General features: G+C 44.8%; 1 protein-coding gene across 1 annotated transcript in view; it reads left to right on the forward strand.

Annotated features, from left to right (window-relative positions):
* Positions 1-3,223: 3,223 nt before the first annotated feature.
* The window catches only part of CCDC3 (coiled-coil domain containing 3), an 89,238-nt gene continuing 74,506 nt past the window's right edge, over positions 3,224-17,955 (forward strand). Inside the window, exons 1-2 of the mRNA XM_040248466.1 lie at positions 3,224-3,612; positions 7,422-7,596. Coding sequence (XP_040104400.1) covers positions 3,239-3,612; positions 7,422-7,596 — 549 coding nt within the window. The 5' untranslated portion in view covers positions 3,224-3,238. The remainder of the gene's footprint in view (positions 3,613-7,421; positions 7,597-17,955) is intronic.

Raw genomic sequence — 17,955 nt, forward strand, 5'->3', positions numbered from 1 at the left:
CTAACTTAAAATAAACTTAACAACTTAAAATAGAGCAGGGCTGCTGGTGAAAACAAAATTAATGTTAGTTCGGTTACTCCCTCACTTAGCCATCACTGGTGATTCTGCGAAGGTTATTATTATTTATATACTCAGCTTCTTTTTAAATATTCAGTTATTTATTTGGCTGTGCCCGGTTTTAGTTGTGACATGTGGGATCTAGTTCCTGGATCAGGGATTGAACCTGGGTTCCCTGAATTTGGAGCATGGAGGCTTAGGCACAGACCACCAGGGAAGTCCCCTCTACTTGTTTCTTGATAAAGGGCCCACCTGTGCCTTTAAAACATTGCTTGTTTTGTCCATATTTTAATGATGTAGTTAAGAACATGAACTCTGAAATCTGATGCTGGTGTTTGAATCCTGGCTCAGTTCCTTTCTGGCCATGTGATCCTGGGTAAGTCAATTAACCTCTCCATACCTAAGTCCCCGTCTCTAAACTGAGGATGATAGCAGTGCCCATTTTGAGTGTTTGGAGCACTCATTACTATAACATAGGTAATATGTTACAATAGTGCTTGGCCCGTGGTAAGTGGTGAATAAATGTTAGCAGTTGTTATTGTTAATATTATAATTTGGCAATGCTTGCTCTAAGTTAGTGTGCCAGAAATATAAACCATTTTATATCCCCTCTTTCTCTACAAACCTGCAGAACACCTGCTAAATGACCGTTATGGATTGAATTCTGTCCCTTGCTCACATCCCCTCCTCCCTGCCCTGAATTCTTCTGTTCAAGTTTTAACCCCCAATGAGATTGTATTTGGAGATAGCACCTTTATGGAAGTGATTAAGGTTAAATGAGGTCACAAGAGTGTGGTCTAATCTGATAGGCCTGGTGTCCTTAGAAGGCCAGACATTTCTGTCTCTCTACATGTACAAAGAAGACAGGCCATGTGGGGACGCAGAGGAGAGGGGCTGTTTACTAGCCTGGAGCCAGTCCCATTGACACCCTGATCTTGGACTTCCAGCCTCCAGCACTGTGGGAAATAACTGTCTGTTGCTTAAGCCCCTCAGGCTGTGGTATTTTGCCATGGCACCCTGAACAGACTAAGACGTTCTGAAACGTTTTAACTCGTATATTGAAGGAGAGACAAGCAGGCAGTCCTAACGTAGGATGTCTGATGCCATCCTCAAATGCCATTTCTCCCTGTGGGAAAAGCTTAACTCTATCATCTCCCGTGGTGGTAGCGGGGTTGTCGGGAGGAGTCATATACCAGCGGGACTACTGTCCACTTGCTTCCCTCAATATAACTGTTTTCTACAGAATTAATTGAGGCTCCAGGCTGACTTCCAGCTATGTAGAGGTTAGTTATTGTCCGTAAGGAGTTCTTATCCTTACTTCTTTCCTCTTCCAACACAGATGATCTTGTAGGAATAAGAATCTGGTCCATTGAGTCACCGCTTCCCTGGTGGCTCAGACGGTAAAGAATCTGCCTGCCATGTGGGAGATCTGGGTTCGATCTCTGGGTTGGGAAGATCCCCTGGAGGAGGGCATGGCAACCCACTCCAGTACTCTTGCCTGGAGAATCCCATGAACAGAAGCGCCTGGGAGGCTACAGTCCCTGAGGTCGCAAAGAGTAGGACACGACTGAGCGATTAAGCACACATCTGTCCGTTGAGTCACCCGTTGGATTCTGGATTGGTGGGACCTTATGGATCTTTAGCCTTCATTCCCTCGGAAGCTGGGCCACACAGTCTGGAGTCCTGGCCATTTCACTTCAAGGCAAGCCCAAAGCCTTCCCAGGGTCTTCTGGTTCCCTGAGACCATGCTGCTCATGGCCTCTTCTCTGAGTCCCTGCCTCACGCCAGCTGGATTTCTGCCCTGTCACAAGAAGCATGCATGAATTTAACTGTCCTAACTGAAGACTTGGGGATCACAGGAAGATCTGGTTGTCACAGGATGTGAGGCCTTGGGATTTTCTCTCTTCCTCCCTCCCCACTTTTCTCCTTTCCGAATTCCCTAAGAACTTTTCTTTTCAGTCAGAGAAGACTCTGGCTGAGTTCTAAGACTTAAACTTGCAGAAAGCCTGGTTAATAAGATGCTTGCAGAACAAAGAGCCTTCCATTTTACAGCAGTTTTGCTTATCAACTTATTGTAAATATAATATGTATGACATATGTACAGTGATATGTATATTATATCCATGCTATTTCATATATATGATGTTTTGACTATATAAAATATTTATACTTACAAATAATCTTTTTTTTTCTTACTACATGAAGAATAATTAAGACAATTGGGAGATAAAAGGAACTGCCTAGTTTAGAAATAAAGATTTAACTGTGGAGTTTTGGTCTCTTCAGAGTCACTCATTGACTCGTGGAAAGCTCTTTGGAACTTCTGAACCTATTTCTCAGGTGTAGGGAGTTCAGAATCTGAAAGTAGGAATGAGGTCAATCATGAGACCATGTAGCTGTAGGAAAATTCAAGCAATGTGGCTTTGGCTTTTCAGATGTTGAAGGCTTTCCTAAGAGCATCATTAAAACATAAGAGGGAAAGGGAGAGAGAGATTCAGAAAAGTTTTTTAGATCACACAGAATTTCCAAGGTAAACTCTGCGACGGTTAAGTTAGATTTCTGTGCCATTTGAGTGTAAATGAACTACTCAGAAAATGCAAAAACGTATGCTGAGTACTCATGGCAATTGACGGCAATCATTCTAAGAAGGCCATGTCTGGAGCGCGGTTTGTGCCTGAAAGCTTTCACCTGGTCGGTGCGCAGGGCGCTGGAAGAGGGCTGGGCCGCCGCTCCCCACACTGACTTTTCGGCCGCGGATCTCCGCGCTGGCGCAAACACCGAGCTCGGCCCGGGGGCTCCCGGTCCAGCGCCGACTGCGCTGTCTCCCCAGCGCGCCCCTGGACGGCTTCCCGCCTCCGCCCCTCCCGCTGCCGCCCACGCCCCAGCCACGGGGGGCAGGAGGCGGCGGCGGCCGGCCCTCCCCGTGCCCTTTTAAAAGCCTCCCAAGCGGGGCCCGGCAGGGGGATCCCGGCGGAGGAGGGAGCAGCGCGCTGAGTTCCGCAGCGGTGCGCGGAGCCGAGCGCCCCGGGCTGCGCTCCCGCTGGTGGGGCCCGGCACTTCGGGCTCCCCGACGCTCTCTCTGCCGCCGCGGGCCTCCCCCCACCCGGCCATGCGCCCCGGGTAGCGCGCCTGGGGCGCGGCGCCCACCCGGCGGCTCCTGCCGCCCGCCCCAGCCGCCGGCATGCTGCGCCCGCTGCTGTTCGCCGCGCTCTGCCTGGCCGGCGGGCTGGGGGCCGCCCGCGGCTGCCAGCTGCCCTCCGAGTGGAGACCCCTGAGCGAGGGCTGCCGAGCCGAGCTGGCCGAGATCATCGTGTACGCCAAGGTGCTGGCGCTGCACGAGGAGGTGCACGGCCTGTACAACTACCTGCCCTGGCAGTATGAGGCCAGCGACGCGGGGCTCTTCTACTCCGCTGAGATCGAGATGCTGTGCGACCAGGCTTGGGGCAGCATGCTCGAGGTGCCCGCGGGCTCCAGGCTCAACCTCACCGGCCTGGGCTACTTCTCCTGTCATTCCCACACCGTGGTCCAGGATTACTCCTATTTCTTCTTCCTCAGGTGAGCCTGCCACCTCCCGCCCATACCATCCCTTCGGCCACTTGGCATGGCCAGCAGAGGTACCTTTATCCCCAGCAGGCTCAGGAACTCCTCCAGAATCCGGTCCGGGCGATGTTAAATGCTGCCCTGGTCTCCTTCCGTTTTCTGCTCTTTGGTGCCCCTCATGTTGAGTCTAGAGATCCTGGATGCCTCTGGCTAAGACTGTTGGAAAAACAGGGATGGCTCCCGTGCTTGACCAGGGAAGAGTGTTTCAGGCCAAAGCTCAAGGTGGTTTCCAGTAACAAACAGCCTGTTCCCAATAGCAGAGGTTTATGCAGGGGGTGATGGGGGAGGAAGGCCCTGGTCACAGCGCTCTGAGGAGTATGAAGGGCAATGGGACAGGAGCCCTGTCTGGTTGAGTTCCATGCAAGTTGGTCTATGGTGCAGATGAGATGCCTGTAAGAGTTCAGGCGATGGCGTCTCCTGGAGTTTGAAATAAGAAAGTGGAACCCTAATTGAGGTGGAATCCTTAGAGGAGGAAAGCTATATTTTAAAGTGGATGCCGTGGGAGTCGTTTGGGATGGACAGTGGTCAAAACCAATCCAAACACCTTTGGAATCAGACGGTTGTTGGAATTCTGGCTGCGTTCTTCCTGTCACTTTGAGCAAGTTCCTGACCTTGTCAAGAGCCTCACCTTCATAACGTGCCAAACGAGGCTGGTTGAGATTAGAGCCTAGTAGCTGCTGCGGAACACCTGGTGCAGGCCAGATGAGGAGCGTGTGGGTGCTCAGCTCTGCACACCTGCCTAAACGCCAAGATGGGGCCGCGTGGAATGCAGCCCAGCTGTCCTCGTGTTCCACTCGGATTAGCTCACATCAGCTGCCAGCAGGCCTCCGGGCCAGGCTCTTCCAGATAGCCCAAGTTGGTAGAGGAAGGGCCTGGGGGCGGGGGCGTTAAGGGATTGGGAAGGTGCTCACAGGGCTTTGAAGAACAGAGAGGTGAATTAGACCAGGCCCTGTCTGTTGGGAGACTCCTGGAATCTTGTGAAGTTCCACGAAAGTTTGTCATGTGCTCACGACGAAATGCATGTAGATAAAGGTTCAGGTTATGGGTTCAACTGAAGTTTGCCATACAAAACAGCAGGTGGAACCCTAATGCATCGGTTCTCTCCAGTTGGAGGAGGAGGCTGAAACAGAGGAACTGGGAGGAACCTCAAAATGCAATCTAACGGATAGTGATTGAAATAAGTCCCATCTTCCCAGTATGTGGCATAGCATTAAGGGTATTTGGAATGGCCATGACCTTGGTCTGGAGACTAACTTTTAGCTCTTGAGATTTCACATCACTGAGAAAGAAGACAGAAGGTTCCACAGAGGGGCGTCCATAAGCTCGCGGTAACACATGTTTTCCATATTAAAGCCAGAATATCTAAGTTTAGAATACATGGCGTGCTTTGTGTTCGCTTGGGTGGTTTAGCCAGATTAAGTTGAATTAAAAAAAAAATACCGGAGAAGTACAGTTTCTAAATAAAGCTGGCAAGGAGTGAGATAGTACCTTCTTAGATTTTTACATGTCTTTATTTAGGGAAACCAGCTCTAAAACTATTCCACAATGAAACTTTATTTTCCAAAGTAAAAAGAGCCAGAGTACTTAAGAAGACATTATTTTCTTTTCCGATTTTATAATGAAATACAGTTTTGTACGCTGGCTCTCTGGTGGTCAGCCAGCTCTTTCCTCTTTTTCTCTGACATATTTATAAAACGTTAGGGCAGAGATACAGAGTCAAAAGGTAGTCTGACAAGATTTCTATTTCACAGGCCTGTGTTGCCTTGATGTGTGTTACCAACCACATGTACATCATTCCTCTGTTATTCTGGGCCCCTCGGAGAGGAGAACAGATTGCGGTCGGTGTCACAGGAGAAAGTGGCAGTGGACACTCCCTGGTGCACCCCTAAATGCCTACTTTGAGCTGGAGTGCAGCTTCCATCTCTCCTTTTCCTTCTCTTGACTTCTCTATCTTGCCAACAGGTACTTTATGCAGGGTTCTGTAAAAATGTTAAGTTTTATACTGTGCTTACTCTGTGCCAAATACTTTTAAAAAAGTGCACTCCTTACACCACCATTAAAAAAAATAAGGATGCTGTTGTCATCCTCGTTTAATAGATGGTGCACTTAAGCTTAGAGAATTTAAGAAGTTTGTGTGTCAAACAGGAGATAAGTAGCAGTGGTAGGACTTGAATCTTGGGTCATTGCAATTGGCTTTCCTTTGCCCAGGAAACAAGGAGCACTCCACTAGGAGAAGGAAGGCGGCTTGGGAGATACACAAATGTTTAGGTTCACACACAGCCATCCCCCAACTCACATGTTTTGAAAAACTTAAGGATAGACACACACAGTGTGAGGTAGAGAAACAACAGCAAGAGGGACTCCTCTAATGCAAGCCCCGTAGATGTGTAATCGGAAGCTGCATGTAAATCAGTGAAGTTAGGATGCACCCTCACACTGCACAAAAGTATCTCACAATGGTTTAAAGTCTTAAACGTAAGACATGACGCCATAAAACTCCTAGAAGAGAGCATGGGCAAAATGTTCTCTGACATAAATTGGACCTATGTTTTCTTAGGTCAGTCTCCCAAGGTAATAGAAATAAAACCAAATATGAACAAAGGGGACCTGATCAAACTTACAAGCTTCTGCACAGCATAGAAAACCATAAAAAAAAAAAGGACAACCTAAAGAATGGGAGAAAATATTTGCAAATGATGCAATAGACCAGGGCTTAATTTCAAATATATAGACCATACAACTCAACAACAACAAAAAAACCCAATCAAAAAGTGGGCAGAAAACCTTAACAGACATTTCTCCAAAGAAGACATGCAGTAGACACATGAAAATATACTCAGCTTCACTAATTCTTAGAGAAATGCAAATCAAAGCTACAGCCAGGTACCATCTCCTATCAGGCAGAATGGCTATCATCAAAAACAGAACAAAGAGCAAATGTTGGAGAGAGTGTGGAGAAAAGGGAACCCTCCTACACTGTTGGTGGGAATGTAAGTTGGGGTAGCCACTATGGAAAACAGTATGGGGCATCCTCAGAAAGTTCATAGGACCACCATATGATCCAGCAGTCCCCCTCGTGGGCATATCCCCGGACAAAACTGTAATTCAGGAACATACATGCACCCCCATGTTCACAGCAGCACTATTCCCAACAGCCAAGATATGGAAACAGCCTAAATGTCCCTTGATAGTTGAATGATTCAAGAAAATGTGGTACGTATAACAAGAAAGAAATAATGCCATTTGCAGCAACATGGATGGAACTAGAGATAATTATACTAAGCGGAGTGAGTCACAAAGAGAAGAATAAATACCATATTATATCACTTATATGTGGAATCTAAAATATGGCACAAATGAACTTCTTTACAAAACAGAAACAGACTCATGGATACAGAGAATAAACGTGTGGTTGCCAAGGAGAATGGAGGGAGGGAGATGGATGGACTGGGTGTTTGGGGTTAGCAGATGCAAACTGTTACATTTGGAATAAACAACAAGGTCCTACCTTAGCATAGGGAAGCATATCCAATCTCCTGGGATAAACCATAATGGAAAAGATGTTAAAAAACATATGTATATGTATAACTCAGTCACTTTACAGCAGAAATTAGCACAACATTGTAATTAAACTCTACTTAAAAACAAAAAAAAGACATTGTATAGCTGGCAACACTGTCACAGTCTTCTGTTGACTCTCGATTCAAAATGGTACACCCCATGGGTATCCAGTCTACAGCTCTTGCCTCCTTTTTTTCCATTAGGATGGATGAGAACTATAACCTCTTGCCTCATGGAGTCAATTTCCAAGATGCCATCTTTCCAGACACTCAAGAGAACAGAAGGATGTTTTCTAGCCTTTTCCAGTTTTCAAACTGTTCACAAGGGCAGCAGCTGGCGACTTTCTCCACTGACTGGGAGGTCCAAGAAGACACTAGGGTAAGAATTGGCTATACCTTTTGCTACAGCAAAATAATATAGCTATGACTCATGTGAATACTGTGAGCAAGGGAGTCAAGAGTCCTCTTCCAAAGTCCAGATCAAGAAGTATTTTTCACCCTCTTCACAGCCCTCCCAGAAGTTAACAAACACTGCTCATAAACTCTGGAGTCCTCAGGTTGTACTGTGTGGCATGAGGTTCCTCACAAAGTGAGGGGACAAGATGGGCCGAGGGTTGGCATGCTGTGCCTCAGTTTCCTCTTCTGTAAATTGGAAGCAATAGTAACATCTGTATCTTAGGGCGGACGCGACGTGATTTAACTATGTAGGGAATGTCAGTAGGTAAAGCCTTTAGTGAGGTGTTTGAGAGTAAGCACTCAATACATCGAGCTGTTATGACTACTTCTGCTGTTGATTTCAAATACTTATGTATGATTTTACTTGGCCCTGCTGGGTCTTAGTTGTGGCATGTGGGGTCTTCGGTCTTCCTTGCAGCAGGCAGGATCTTCAGTTGCAGCATGCAAACCCTTAGTGGCAGGATCTAGTTCCCATGGAACAGAAGGATCCAGATCACTCTGGGCATGAAGATGGAAAAGGCATCTTTCAGTCTGAGGCAGATGCCTGAGTTGTGGGGATATTTCGAGGACTGTCGCTTTCTCCAAGCAGTGGCATTGTTGCAACTGAGCCAGGGGAGCAGGGAGGCCGTGGCCCATCGCTCCCAGTCTCCCACCAAGATGTTTATAGGGCCACGTGACAGACCTCAGGAGACAGTTCTGATGTGGGTCAGTGAACGTATTAGGTGGTTTCCTTCTTTCCCCCATCTGTGGTGCCCTTGGTGGGGGTGCTGTCTTTCTCTTGTCTGGTGGGTTGGCCTAGGGGAGTGGTCTTGTTCTTCCAAACCTCCTGCCCAGGGCTCCATGGCACCTGGAGGCTTTCTTCACGTTCTTTGCAGAGAAACTGTTCTCATCGCGGGCGAGTGCATCCAACTGCGGAAAAGTGTTAATTCTTCCTTTCCATACTTTATCCAGGGTTCCTTCCTTAGGCCTGCCCTACTGACAGTTCTCAGCTCCCTGACCCCTCCTCAAGATTTGCCAAAATTTTCTGAGTGCTTGTCATATATCTCACTCCCCACATGGATCTAAGCACCTTTCTTTCCCCTTGCCCCACTCTTTTTTTTTTTCCTACCCAACTCTTAATCTGCGCCAGCGCCCACTCCACATTGAACTGGACCCACCAAGTATAAATCCTCAGCCTGGATCAGACCGTAGCATGTTCAAATTAAGTCCTTTTTAGTCTTGGTCCTGTGGTTCTCTGTTTTGTGGGATTTTTGCTTCATGTACTAAATCCTTGGTAATAGTACACTGATGTCAAGGGATCAGATGTTGATCCAAAAATACCTCACAGCTGAGCCCCAAACTCTTTAGATATATAACTGATTAGCCCTGTGGTCACACAATGAAGCTATTAACATTTCACTGCAATTAGATTTTCCATCATTTGAAAAAAATAGAACAATGGGACTGTGGAGAATTGTTTTAATGTGAAGGCAGTCCTATTTTGGGTAGTCAGATGTTGATCTTGGGGAGAATTCCTTTTCCCTTTCATCATCCTGGTCTCTTAGATAACAGAGGGTGGGTATGTGTGTTTGTGCGGAGTCAGAAGCTTTTGGGGAAAGAGAATTAATTGTTCCAGGTTGCTGAGCTGCTGCAGAGCCAAATTGAGGTGTTGATGGACTTTGTATGTATCACATCTTGGCTCCTTCTTCTGCCCACTTTGAAAGGTACCACATCAGAGCTGACTTAAATTAGCTAGTTCATTTGAGCATTTAGGTTTAAAATAAGCTAAGGTGCTAGCATTTATATTTTATGATATTCCTTGAGAAATTTTTACTTTCTCTGCAGTGATTAAAATCGTTGTGAATTGAGGGTGTCAGAATTAGATGAAGAGTTATGGACAGTTACTTGCTGCTTTCTTGGAAAAAAAAATAACTAAAACTAAAAATTATCTGCCTTAAAAAAAACCAAAAACTTATGTTCAGTTGCGCTGGATCTTTGTTGCTGTGAGGGCTTTCTCTAGTTATGGCAAGCAAGGGCTCCTCTCTGCTGCAGTGCATAGGCTTCTTACTGCAGTAGCTTCCCTCGTCGCAGAGCACAGGCTCTGAGCACATGGCTTCAGTAGTTGTGGGCTCACTAGTTTTGGCACACAGGCCTAGCTGATCTGCAGCTTGTGGAATCTTCCTGGACCAGGGATCGAACCAATGTCCCTGCTTTGGCAGATGGATTCCTATCCACTGTGCCACCAGGGAAGTCCTCTCTGCTTTTTCTGTGTGAAGGTGAGTATCCTGCTTTCTCTCCTATGCAGGGTAAATAAATCATGTTATGACACAAACAGTCTGTTTTTCCTAAGGTGATGGGTCTTCCATCTTAGACGGGGTCAGAGGAGCTTGTTTGGATCACCTTTTTATTCCAGTTAGACTCTTGCTGATGGGAACATGTGAACCCTTCATTTGTTCCGAGACCATTATGAATGGCCCTGGATGGTGCACGTTACACAGTTTCCCGGTATCCCATGCTGTGTCTTAGGTGACGATGAATTCCGGGGGCACACTGATGAGTTCTCATCATTTCCACTGTTGCTGCTGCTCTTCTCTAAGTCCCCAGTCCGCTCGAGTAGTGTGTTTAGATCGTGGTCGTGAAGGGTGCATCTCCTCCTCCTCATTCTCTTGCAGCGTCGCGTGAATCTGGGACTCTAGGGTCAGTCCGGAGGTTAAGAAACAGAACCAGAGGAAAATCGGATGTAGGGAAACTTCTTGTGATACATATCCAGGACAACCTGCCACTCCATCTTCAGCAGCCAAATTCTCCCATTCTCTAGTTCCATCCTTAGACATCCCCCTGCCCCCGCCACCCTTGCTTCAGTCAGTGGAAACAAGCTTGCTTTCAAAAGTTGCCAGGGAATCAGCAGCACTTCTAAGTGTTCAGCATCTCTCTGGTTCAGTATCATGGTGTTAATGGGGCCTCCGGGGATGTCTTTGGCAAGTTAGAGCATCCATCCCATTTTCTGGCAGGGTTCTCTCCACGCCAGCCAAGAACATTTTCCTTTCCTTTTTTCTTCCCTGCTGGGTGAGTGTAACAATCAAAACAAAAGTTGGCTGTTTTCCTCTCTCAGCAAGTCTTGTCCCCTGGGACTGCAACCCAGACTGACCCACACATAGATCAATCTGACCTAGAGTGTCATGGGACTGACACAAAATCTGTGGAAGACCTCCTGTCATCTTTCTTTTTTCCCTTTTTAGAGTTGAGAAGGATGGTGAGGGAGGTACCATCCTCATCAGGCAATCAGGATTGGCTGTGCCATTTTCAGAGGCGTGACCTCAGGCAGAACCCTTAATTTCCCACAACTTCAGTTTTCTCCTTCCCTGATAGCTCAGTTGGTGAAAAAAAAAATCTACCTGCAATGCAGGAGACCCCAGTTTGATTCCTGGGTCAGGAAGATCTGCTGGAGAAGGGATAGGCTACCCACTCCAGTATTCTTGGGCTTCCCTTGTGGCTCAACTAGTAAAGAATCCCTCTGCAGTGCAGGAGACCTGGGTTCGATCCTTGGGTTGGCAAATCCCCTGGAGACGGGAAAGGCTATCCTCTCCAATATCCTGGCCTGGGGAATTCCATGAACTGTATAGTTCCTGGGGTCGCAAAGAGTCGGACACGACTGAATGACTTTCACTTTCAAAACATGTAAACTGTCTCAGGTTGTCTGAGGACCCAATTAGATCATAGGTTTGAAAGCACTTTGTCAGTTGTAAAGAGTGATGGACGGGTTTATGACTATAAATGGATAGTTAGAAAGTGTGGCTTTAAAACTTAAAGATGATGCCGCTTTTAAAAAGCTTCCTGTGTCTTCCCAGGGCAGTGGCGGTGGGAGCAGCGGTGACAGGGTAGGTGGTGGAGAGGGGAACAGGTGATGGGGACGCTCTCACGTGTGTTGTAATTCATTCAACAGTCTTTACTGGGTTCTGGACACAGAGCACTTAAAAATTCATGTACTGAGTTATAAACCATGCTCATGTGGGTTCCCAAATCTGAAAGTATAAAATGGTAGTCAGTAGAGTTTTTTCTCCCACCTCTGACACCCATCCACCCAGTTCCCCCCTACCCTCCAAACGAATAACCACTGTTAATAGTTTCTTGTAAGCTTCCAATGAGCATTCTCCCCCAACAAACAATTCAGTCAAGATTCACTGTCTTCTTTAAGGGCATGGCAGCCCAGTCCTATATTCCTGCCTGGAGAATCCCATGGACAGAGGAGCCTGGCGGGCTTCAGTCCATGGGGTCACAGAGTCGCACACGACTGTGTGACTAACACACTTGCTTCCAGTGGCGCTGCAGTGTGCACATGTGGTTGTGCCCTGCTTTGTTCACAAGTGGGTACGAGTAAGCAGACATGTCAGTTGCTATATCTAGACGTGTAAGTTGGTGTAAACAGCTGCGTTGTATTCCATTGTATTAGTGCCTTGCTGTGTATTTAATCAAGTCCCCTGTGGACAGGTAGTTACACTGTTTCTAGTCCATAGATATTACATGGAGTGTGGACATGTATGACATCATATCAGTACACACGTCATTTTGTGGAACTGTTGAGTCCAGTCTTTAGCAAGTGACTGTTAAGTGACTGCCACAAGGCAGCTGCTGTGTTAGATTCCAGAGTTTCAATGTTGAGAAAAATACAAAGTCTCTGATCTCACGAAGTTTATAGTCCTAGTGCTGGTGGTGAACACAATCAAAAGACCACATTAATGACTTTAGAATTTAAAATAGAAATAAATGCTTCAAGGGAAAGAGGAAATAATCAGGATGTCTGACCGAGACTTAGGGATAATGAAGGCTTTTTCTCCTGAATTATACTGGAGCTAAAATCTGATGGAAGAGGAGATACCCTAGTTAATGTTGGAGTATTGGGATAATGAGAGAAATCCAGAGAGGTGAAGAATTTGTGCAAAGGCCATGTGGTAGCAGGATCTATGGTGCCTTTGAGATAATCAAAGAAATCCCCAGTAGCTGGAGGAAAGGGAGTGAGTGAGAAGGATGTGGCAAGAGCTCTAAGTAGGGCCAGACCATGTGGTGATTGATAGTTTCTGGTGAGGATTGGGCTTTGTTCTAACAGTAATGGGACACCTCTGATGTTTAAAAGCAACAGGTGATGGGAGCAAATCCATATTTAAAAAAAAAAACCAAAGTGGCAGAAGTGGGAAATATATTGGAGGGGATCCAGATGATACGGTAAGAAGAGGCAGTGCTTGTTTGAAAGCAGCCAGCTTAGATGTTGGGCTCGGGTGAAGGTAGAGGGGATGGTGCAATGTAGGCAAACTTGAGAGGTATAAAATCAGTAGATGTCATGGCGGTTTGGGTTTGGCTGGTAAACTATGTGGGAGGGACAAAGATGACTCCTGTGTTCCTGGCTGACTGCATGCCAGGACTAACACATGCCAGGATAAATGGGATAGGACAGGTTTGGAGGGGAATTCCTGAGTCCAGTGTTGGACATGTTGAGTTGAGGTGCCCTTGAGCTGTCCATATGAGAGCTTGAGTAGGTGGTTGAATCTGTGTTTGGAGGTTTGAGAAGAGCTCTGAGTGGAGGATGTGCCTTTGGGACTAAGTGATAACCAGGTGTCAGCTGAAACTGAATTCGGATGAGATTTCCAAGGGAGAGGACTTAGAGTGAGAGTCGAAGCCCTCAGGTAGGTCTGAGCCTTGTGAAATGCTAACAGTGGTGAAAGGGCAGAGACAGCCAAGAAAAAACCTGGAGAGTGAACAGCACAGAATGTGTGCAGAAGGATGAGTGATTGACAACCAAGAGCTCTTGAGAAGTCAGGTAAGAGGAGGGCTAAAAGTAAGCACCTTATTCCACTGGTGGAGAGAACAGTTCAGTAGAGGGAGAGAGCAGAATCTAGGTTGTGGCGTGGAGGAGAGAGGGCAGCTCCTTCAGGGTGTTCAGGTATGGGTTGAACACCATTGAGGCTGCAGGTGAAGGGGCAAAATTGTTGAGGGAGGGTTTTTTTTTTTTTTTTTAAATGGCAGCCATCCTGGTCAAAGCCTCTTGGTCCCTGTTTTCCTACTCATGAGATGCTGTCTTCCCAAATAGACTAGACTACTTGAGGGCAGGAATATCTATTCTGTTCCTTGTTGCACATGTGGTACATTTTTGTGGTGTCTCATGCATTTGTTGAACGAATTCTCTTTCATTCAAAGAGCTCTGAGGCCTTAGAAAGCAGGGGCCCCTCTTTCTTTCTCTATTTCTGTTCTCTAAATTAATATTTAATTCCACACAGTAAAATTCACTTTTTCATATACAGTTATGTTTTGACAGATACACATGGTTGAACAATTGCAACTACAACCACAATATAGAAAACGTCCCTCACTGGTGAAACCCTGCCCTGTGCTGCCACTGTGTGGTCAGACCCTTCCCCAACCTCAAATCCTGGGGACTTCTAAAGGGTTCTCCAACTAGTTTTGCATTTTCCAGAATGTCATGTGAATAGAATCATTATGTTGCTTTTCGTTTTTAAATTTGTCTTCTTTTATATAGCAGGATACACTTGAGATTTGTCTGTGGTATATGTCTATAGTTTGCTTTTAATGGCTAAAGCATTTTTTAAAATTAGAGATGATACTTTAATCTTTGCATGAAAGTGAAAGTGAAGTCGCTCAGTCGTGTCCAACTCTTTGCGACCCCCTGGACTGTAGCCTACCAGGCTTCTCCGTCCATGGGATTTTCCAGGCAAGAGTACTGGAGTGGGGTGCCATTTCCTTCTCCAGAGGATCTTCGCGACCCAGGGATTGAATTCAGGTCTCCTGCATTGTAGGCAGATGCTTTACCGTCTGAGCCACCAGGGAAGTCATAATCTTTGTATAGTTGGCCCAATTTTTAGAAGTATTTACATTTCAGTTAGACTTCTCAGAAACACTGTGAGGCATGTTAATGTTGGAAGTGTCAGTATGTCTGTTTTACAGATGAGGAAACTGAGATTTAGGGCAGTTAAGTAGGTTGCACAAGATCATCCAGCTAGTAAGTGGTGAAGAGACTGAAATGCAGGCTTTCTTATTTTGTCTTTGCATTAGCCTTGTATGAGTTTTCCAGTTGTTCTTCATTCTCATTAGTACTCGGTATTGTCAGTTTAAAAAAAATGGATATTCTAATAAGTGTGTGGTGCTATCTCAGTGTGGGTTTTAAGAAAAATTCTACATATAAGTGCAACCAAATAGTATTTGTCTTTTCCTGACTCGTATCACTGATTGTGATGTTCTCAAGGTTAATCTGTGTTATCACAAATGGCAGAATTTCCTTCTTTCCTGTGGCTGAATAATATTTCTTGTATGTATTAATACATATGCCACATTTTTCTTCATTTGTGAGATGGATACAGGTTGTTTCCACGTCTTGGCTATTGTGATGAATGAATCAGTGAATATGGTACTTATTTCTTGACATACTGATGTTATTTTCTTATGTACTCAGAAGAGGGTTTTCTGGATGATAGTTCTATTTTTAATATTCTGAGGACCCTGCATTTGGACTTTTGCCCATAATGACTGCACCAGTTGCCATTCCCATCAACGATGTACAAATGTTCTCCTTTCTCCATATCCTTGCTAACATGTTATCTTTCATTTTTTGGATCGTAGCCATAGTAACAGGCTTCCCTGGCTAAAGACAGTAAAGAATCTGCCTGTGATGTAGGATACCCAGGTTCAATCCCTGGGTCGGAAAGATCCCCTGGAGCAGGAAACAGCTACCCACTTCATTATTCTTGCCTGGAGAATTTCATGGAGAGAGAGAAGCCTGGTGGGCTACAGTCCGTGGGGTCACACAGAGTCAGACATGCCTGAGTGACTCACACACTCACACCCAGAGTGACAGGCATGAGGTGGTACCCCACTGTGGCTTTGGTTTGCATGTCCTTGGTTAGCTAGTCATTTGTATGTCTGTTCAGAACCTTCACCTATTTTTAAGCAATCAGATGGTTTACTATTTATTTGTAAGACTTCCTTGTATATTTTGGACCAGATAGATGGCTTTCAAATTATTTTCTCCCAGGCAATATGTCGCCCTTTTATTTTATTGTTTCCTTTGCTGCACAGGAGCTTTTTATTTTGGTGTAATCCAATTTATCAGTTTTTGCTTCTGTTGCCTGTGCTTTTGGGGTCCTATCTAGAAAATAATTGCTCAAACCAGCATCCAGAAGCAATTTCTTTTTCTGTTTTCTAGTTTCAGGTCTTACCTGTAAGTCTTTACATTGAGTTAGTTTGTGTATAAATGTGAAAGTGAAAGTGTTAGTTACTTAGTTGTGTCCCACTCTTTGTGAACCCCGTGGACTGTAGCCCACCAGGATTCTCTGTCCATAGGGATTCTCCAGGCAAGAATAATGAAATGGTTAACCATTCCCTTCTCCAGGGAATCTTCCCAACTGAGGGATCAAACCTGGGTCCCCTGCATTACAGCAGATTCTTTACTGTCTGAGCCAACAGGGAAGCCCCATATAGAGTGAAATAAGGGTCAAATTTCATTTATCTTTATGTGAATCCAGTTTTACCAACATAATTTGTTAAAGAAATGAATCTTCCCCATTTTATGTTCTTGGCATTTTACTGTAGATTATTTGACTGTAACTGTGTGGATTTATTTCTAGGCTCTCAATTCTGTTCCTCTGGTCTTTGTTTTTAGGTCTGTACCATACTGTTTTAATTACTATACCTTTTACTATAACTTGAAATCAGGAACAGTGATGCCTCCAGCTTTGTTCTTTTTTTAAGATTGCTTTGGTTAATACAACCCAGCAATCATAGTGCTGATCATATACACCGAGGAAACCAGAATTGAGAGACACATGTACCCCAGTGTTCATCACAGCACTGTTTACAATAGCTAGGACATGGAAGCAACCTAGGTGTCCATCGGCCGACGAATGGATAAGAAAGCTATGATACATATACACAACAGAATATTACTCAGCTATTAAGAAGAACACTTCAATCAGTTCTAATGAGGTGGATGAAACTGGAGCGTATTATACAGAGTGAAGTAAGTCAGAAAGAAAAACACCAATACAGTATATTAACACATATGTATGGAATTTAGAAAGATGGTAATGATGACCCTATATGTGAGACAGCAAAAGAGACACAGATATAAAGAACAGACTTTTGGACTCTGCAGGAGAAGGCGAGAGTGGGATGATTTGAGAGAAGGCGAGAGTGGGATGATTTGAGAGAACAGCATTGAAACACGTATATTACCATATGTGAAATAGATCACCAGTCCAGGTTTGATGCATCAAACAGGGCACTCAAAGCTGGTGCACTGGGACAACCCAGAGGGATGGGATGGGGAGGGAGGTGGGAGACACATGTACACCCGTGGCCGATCCATGTCAATGTGTGGCAAAAACCACTACAATATTGTAAAGTAATTAGCCTCCAATTAAAATAAATTAATTTCTTAAAAAAAGGAAAAAGAAAGAGGTGGGGAAAAAAGGACAACCTGGTTAAGCACCTAACGGTTTTGCACCCTGGTTCCATGACCTGCTTGTGCAAGTCACTGAACTCTCTGGGCCTCTTTATCACTAAATAAAGTTAATACACATGGGTGGTAAAAAAACAAACAAAAAAAGATTGCTTTGGCTATTCAGAATCTTTTGCAGTTCTACACAATTTTTTGAATTGTTTTTTCCATTTCTATGAAAAATGCCACTGAAATTTAATAGCCATTGTTTTGGATCTCTAGATCACTGCGCGTAATATGGGCATTTTTAGCAATATTAGTTCTTCCAGTCCATAAATATGGGACCTTTCCCTATTGATTTTTGTCTTTCTCATCAATCTTATAAAGTTTTCAGTGCATAGATCGTTTACTTCCTTGGTTAAATTTGTTCCTAGGTATTTTGTTCTCTTAGGTGCCATCATCGATAGGATTGTTTACTCATTTCCTTTTCAGATAGATTGTTGTTGGTGGAAACAAATACAACTGCTTTGGGTTTTTTTTTTTTTTGTCAGGTTGATTTATATCCTGAGGCTTTACTGGATCATGTATTCTAAATTTGTGGGGTGTGTGTGTAGTCTTCAGGGTTTTCTACATATAGAATCATGACATCTGCAAACAGAGATAGTTTTCCTTCCTTTGTTCCAATTTAAATGCCTTTTATATCTTTTTTTTTTTTTTTTTTGCCAGTACTTCCAGTATTATGTTTAGTAGAACTGGCATGAGTAGGAAAGCCTTCAGTTTTCCCCACTGATTATGATGTTAGCCATGGGCTTTTCATAAATGGCCTTTATTGTGTTGACGAAATTTCTTTTATATTTATTT

This window comes from Oryx dammah, unplaced genomic scaffold (genome assembly GCF_014754425.2).
Source record: "Oryx dammah isolate SB20612 unplaced genomic scaffold, SCBI_Odam_1.1 HiC_scaffold_10, whole genome shotgun sequence".
Classification (NCBI taxonomy): domain Eukaryota; kingdom Metazoa; phylum Chordata; class Mammalia; order Artiodactyla; family Bovidae; genus Oryx; species Oryx dammah.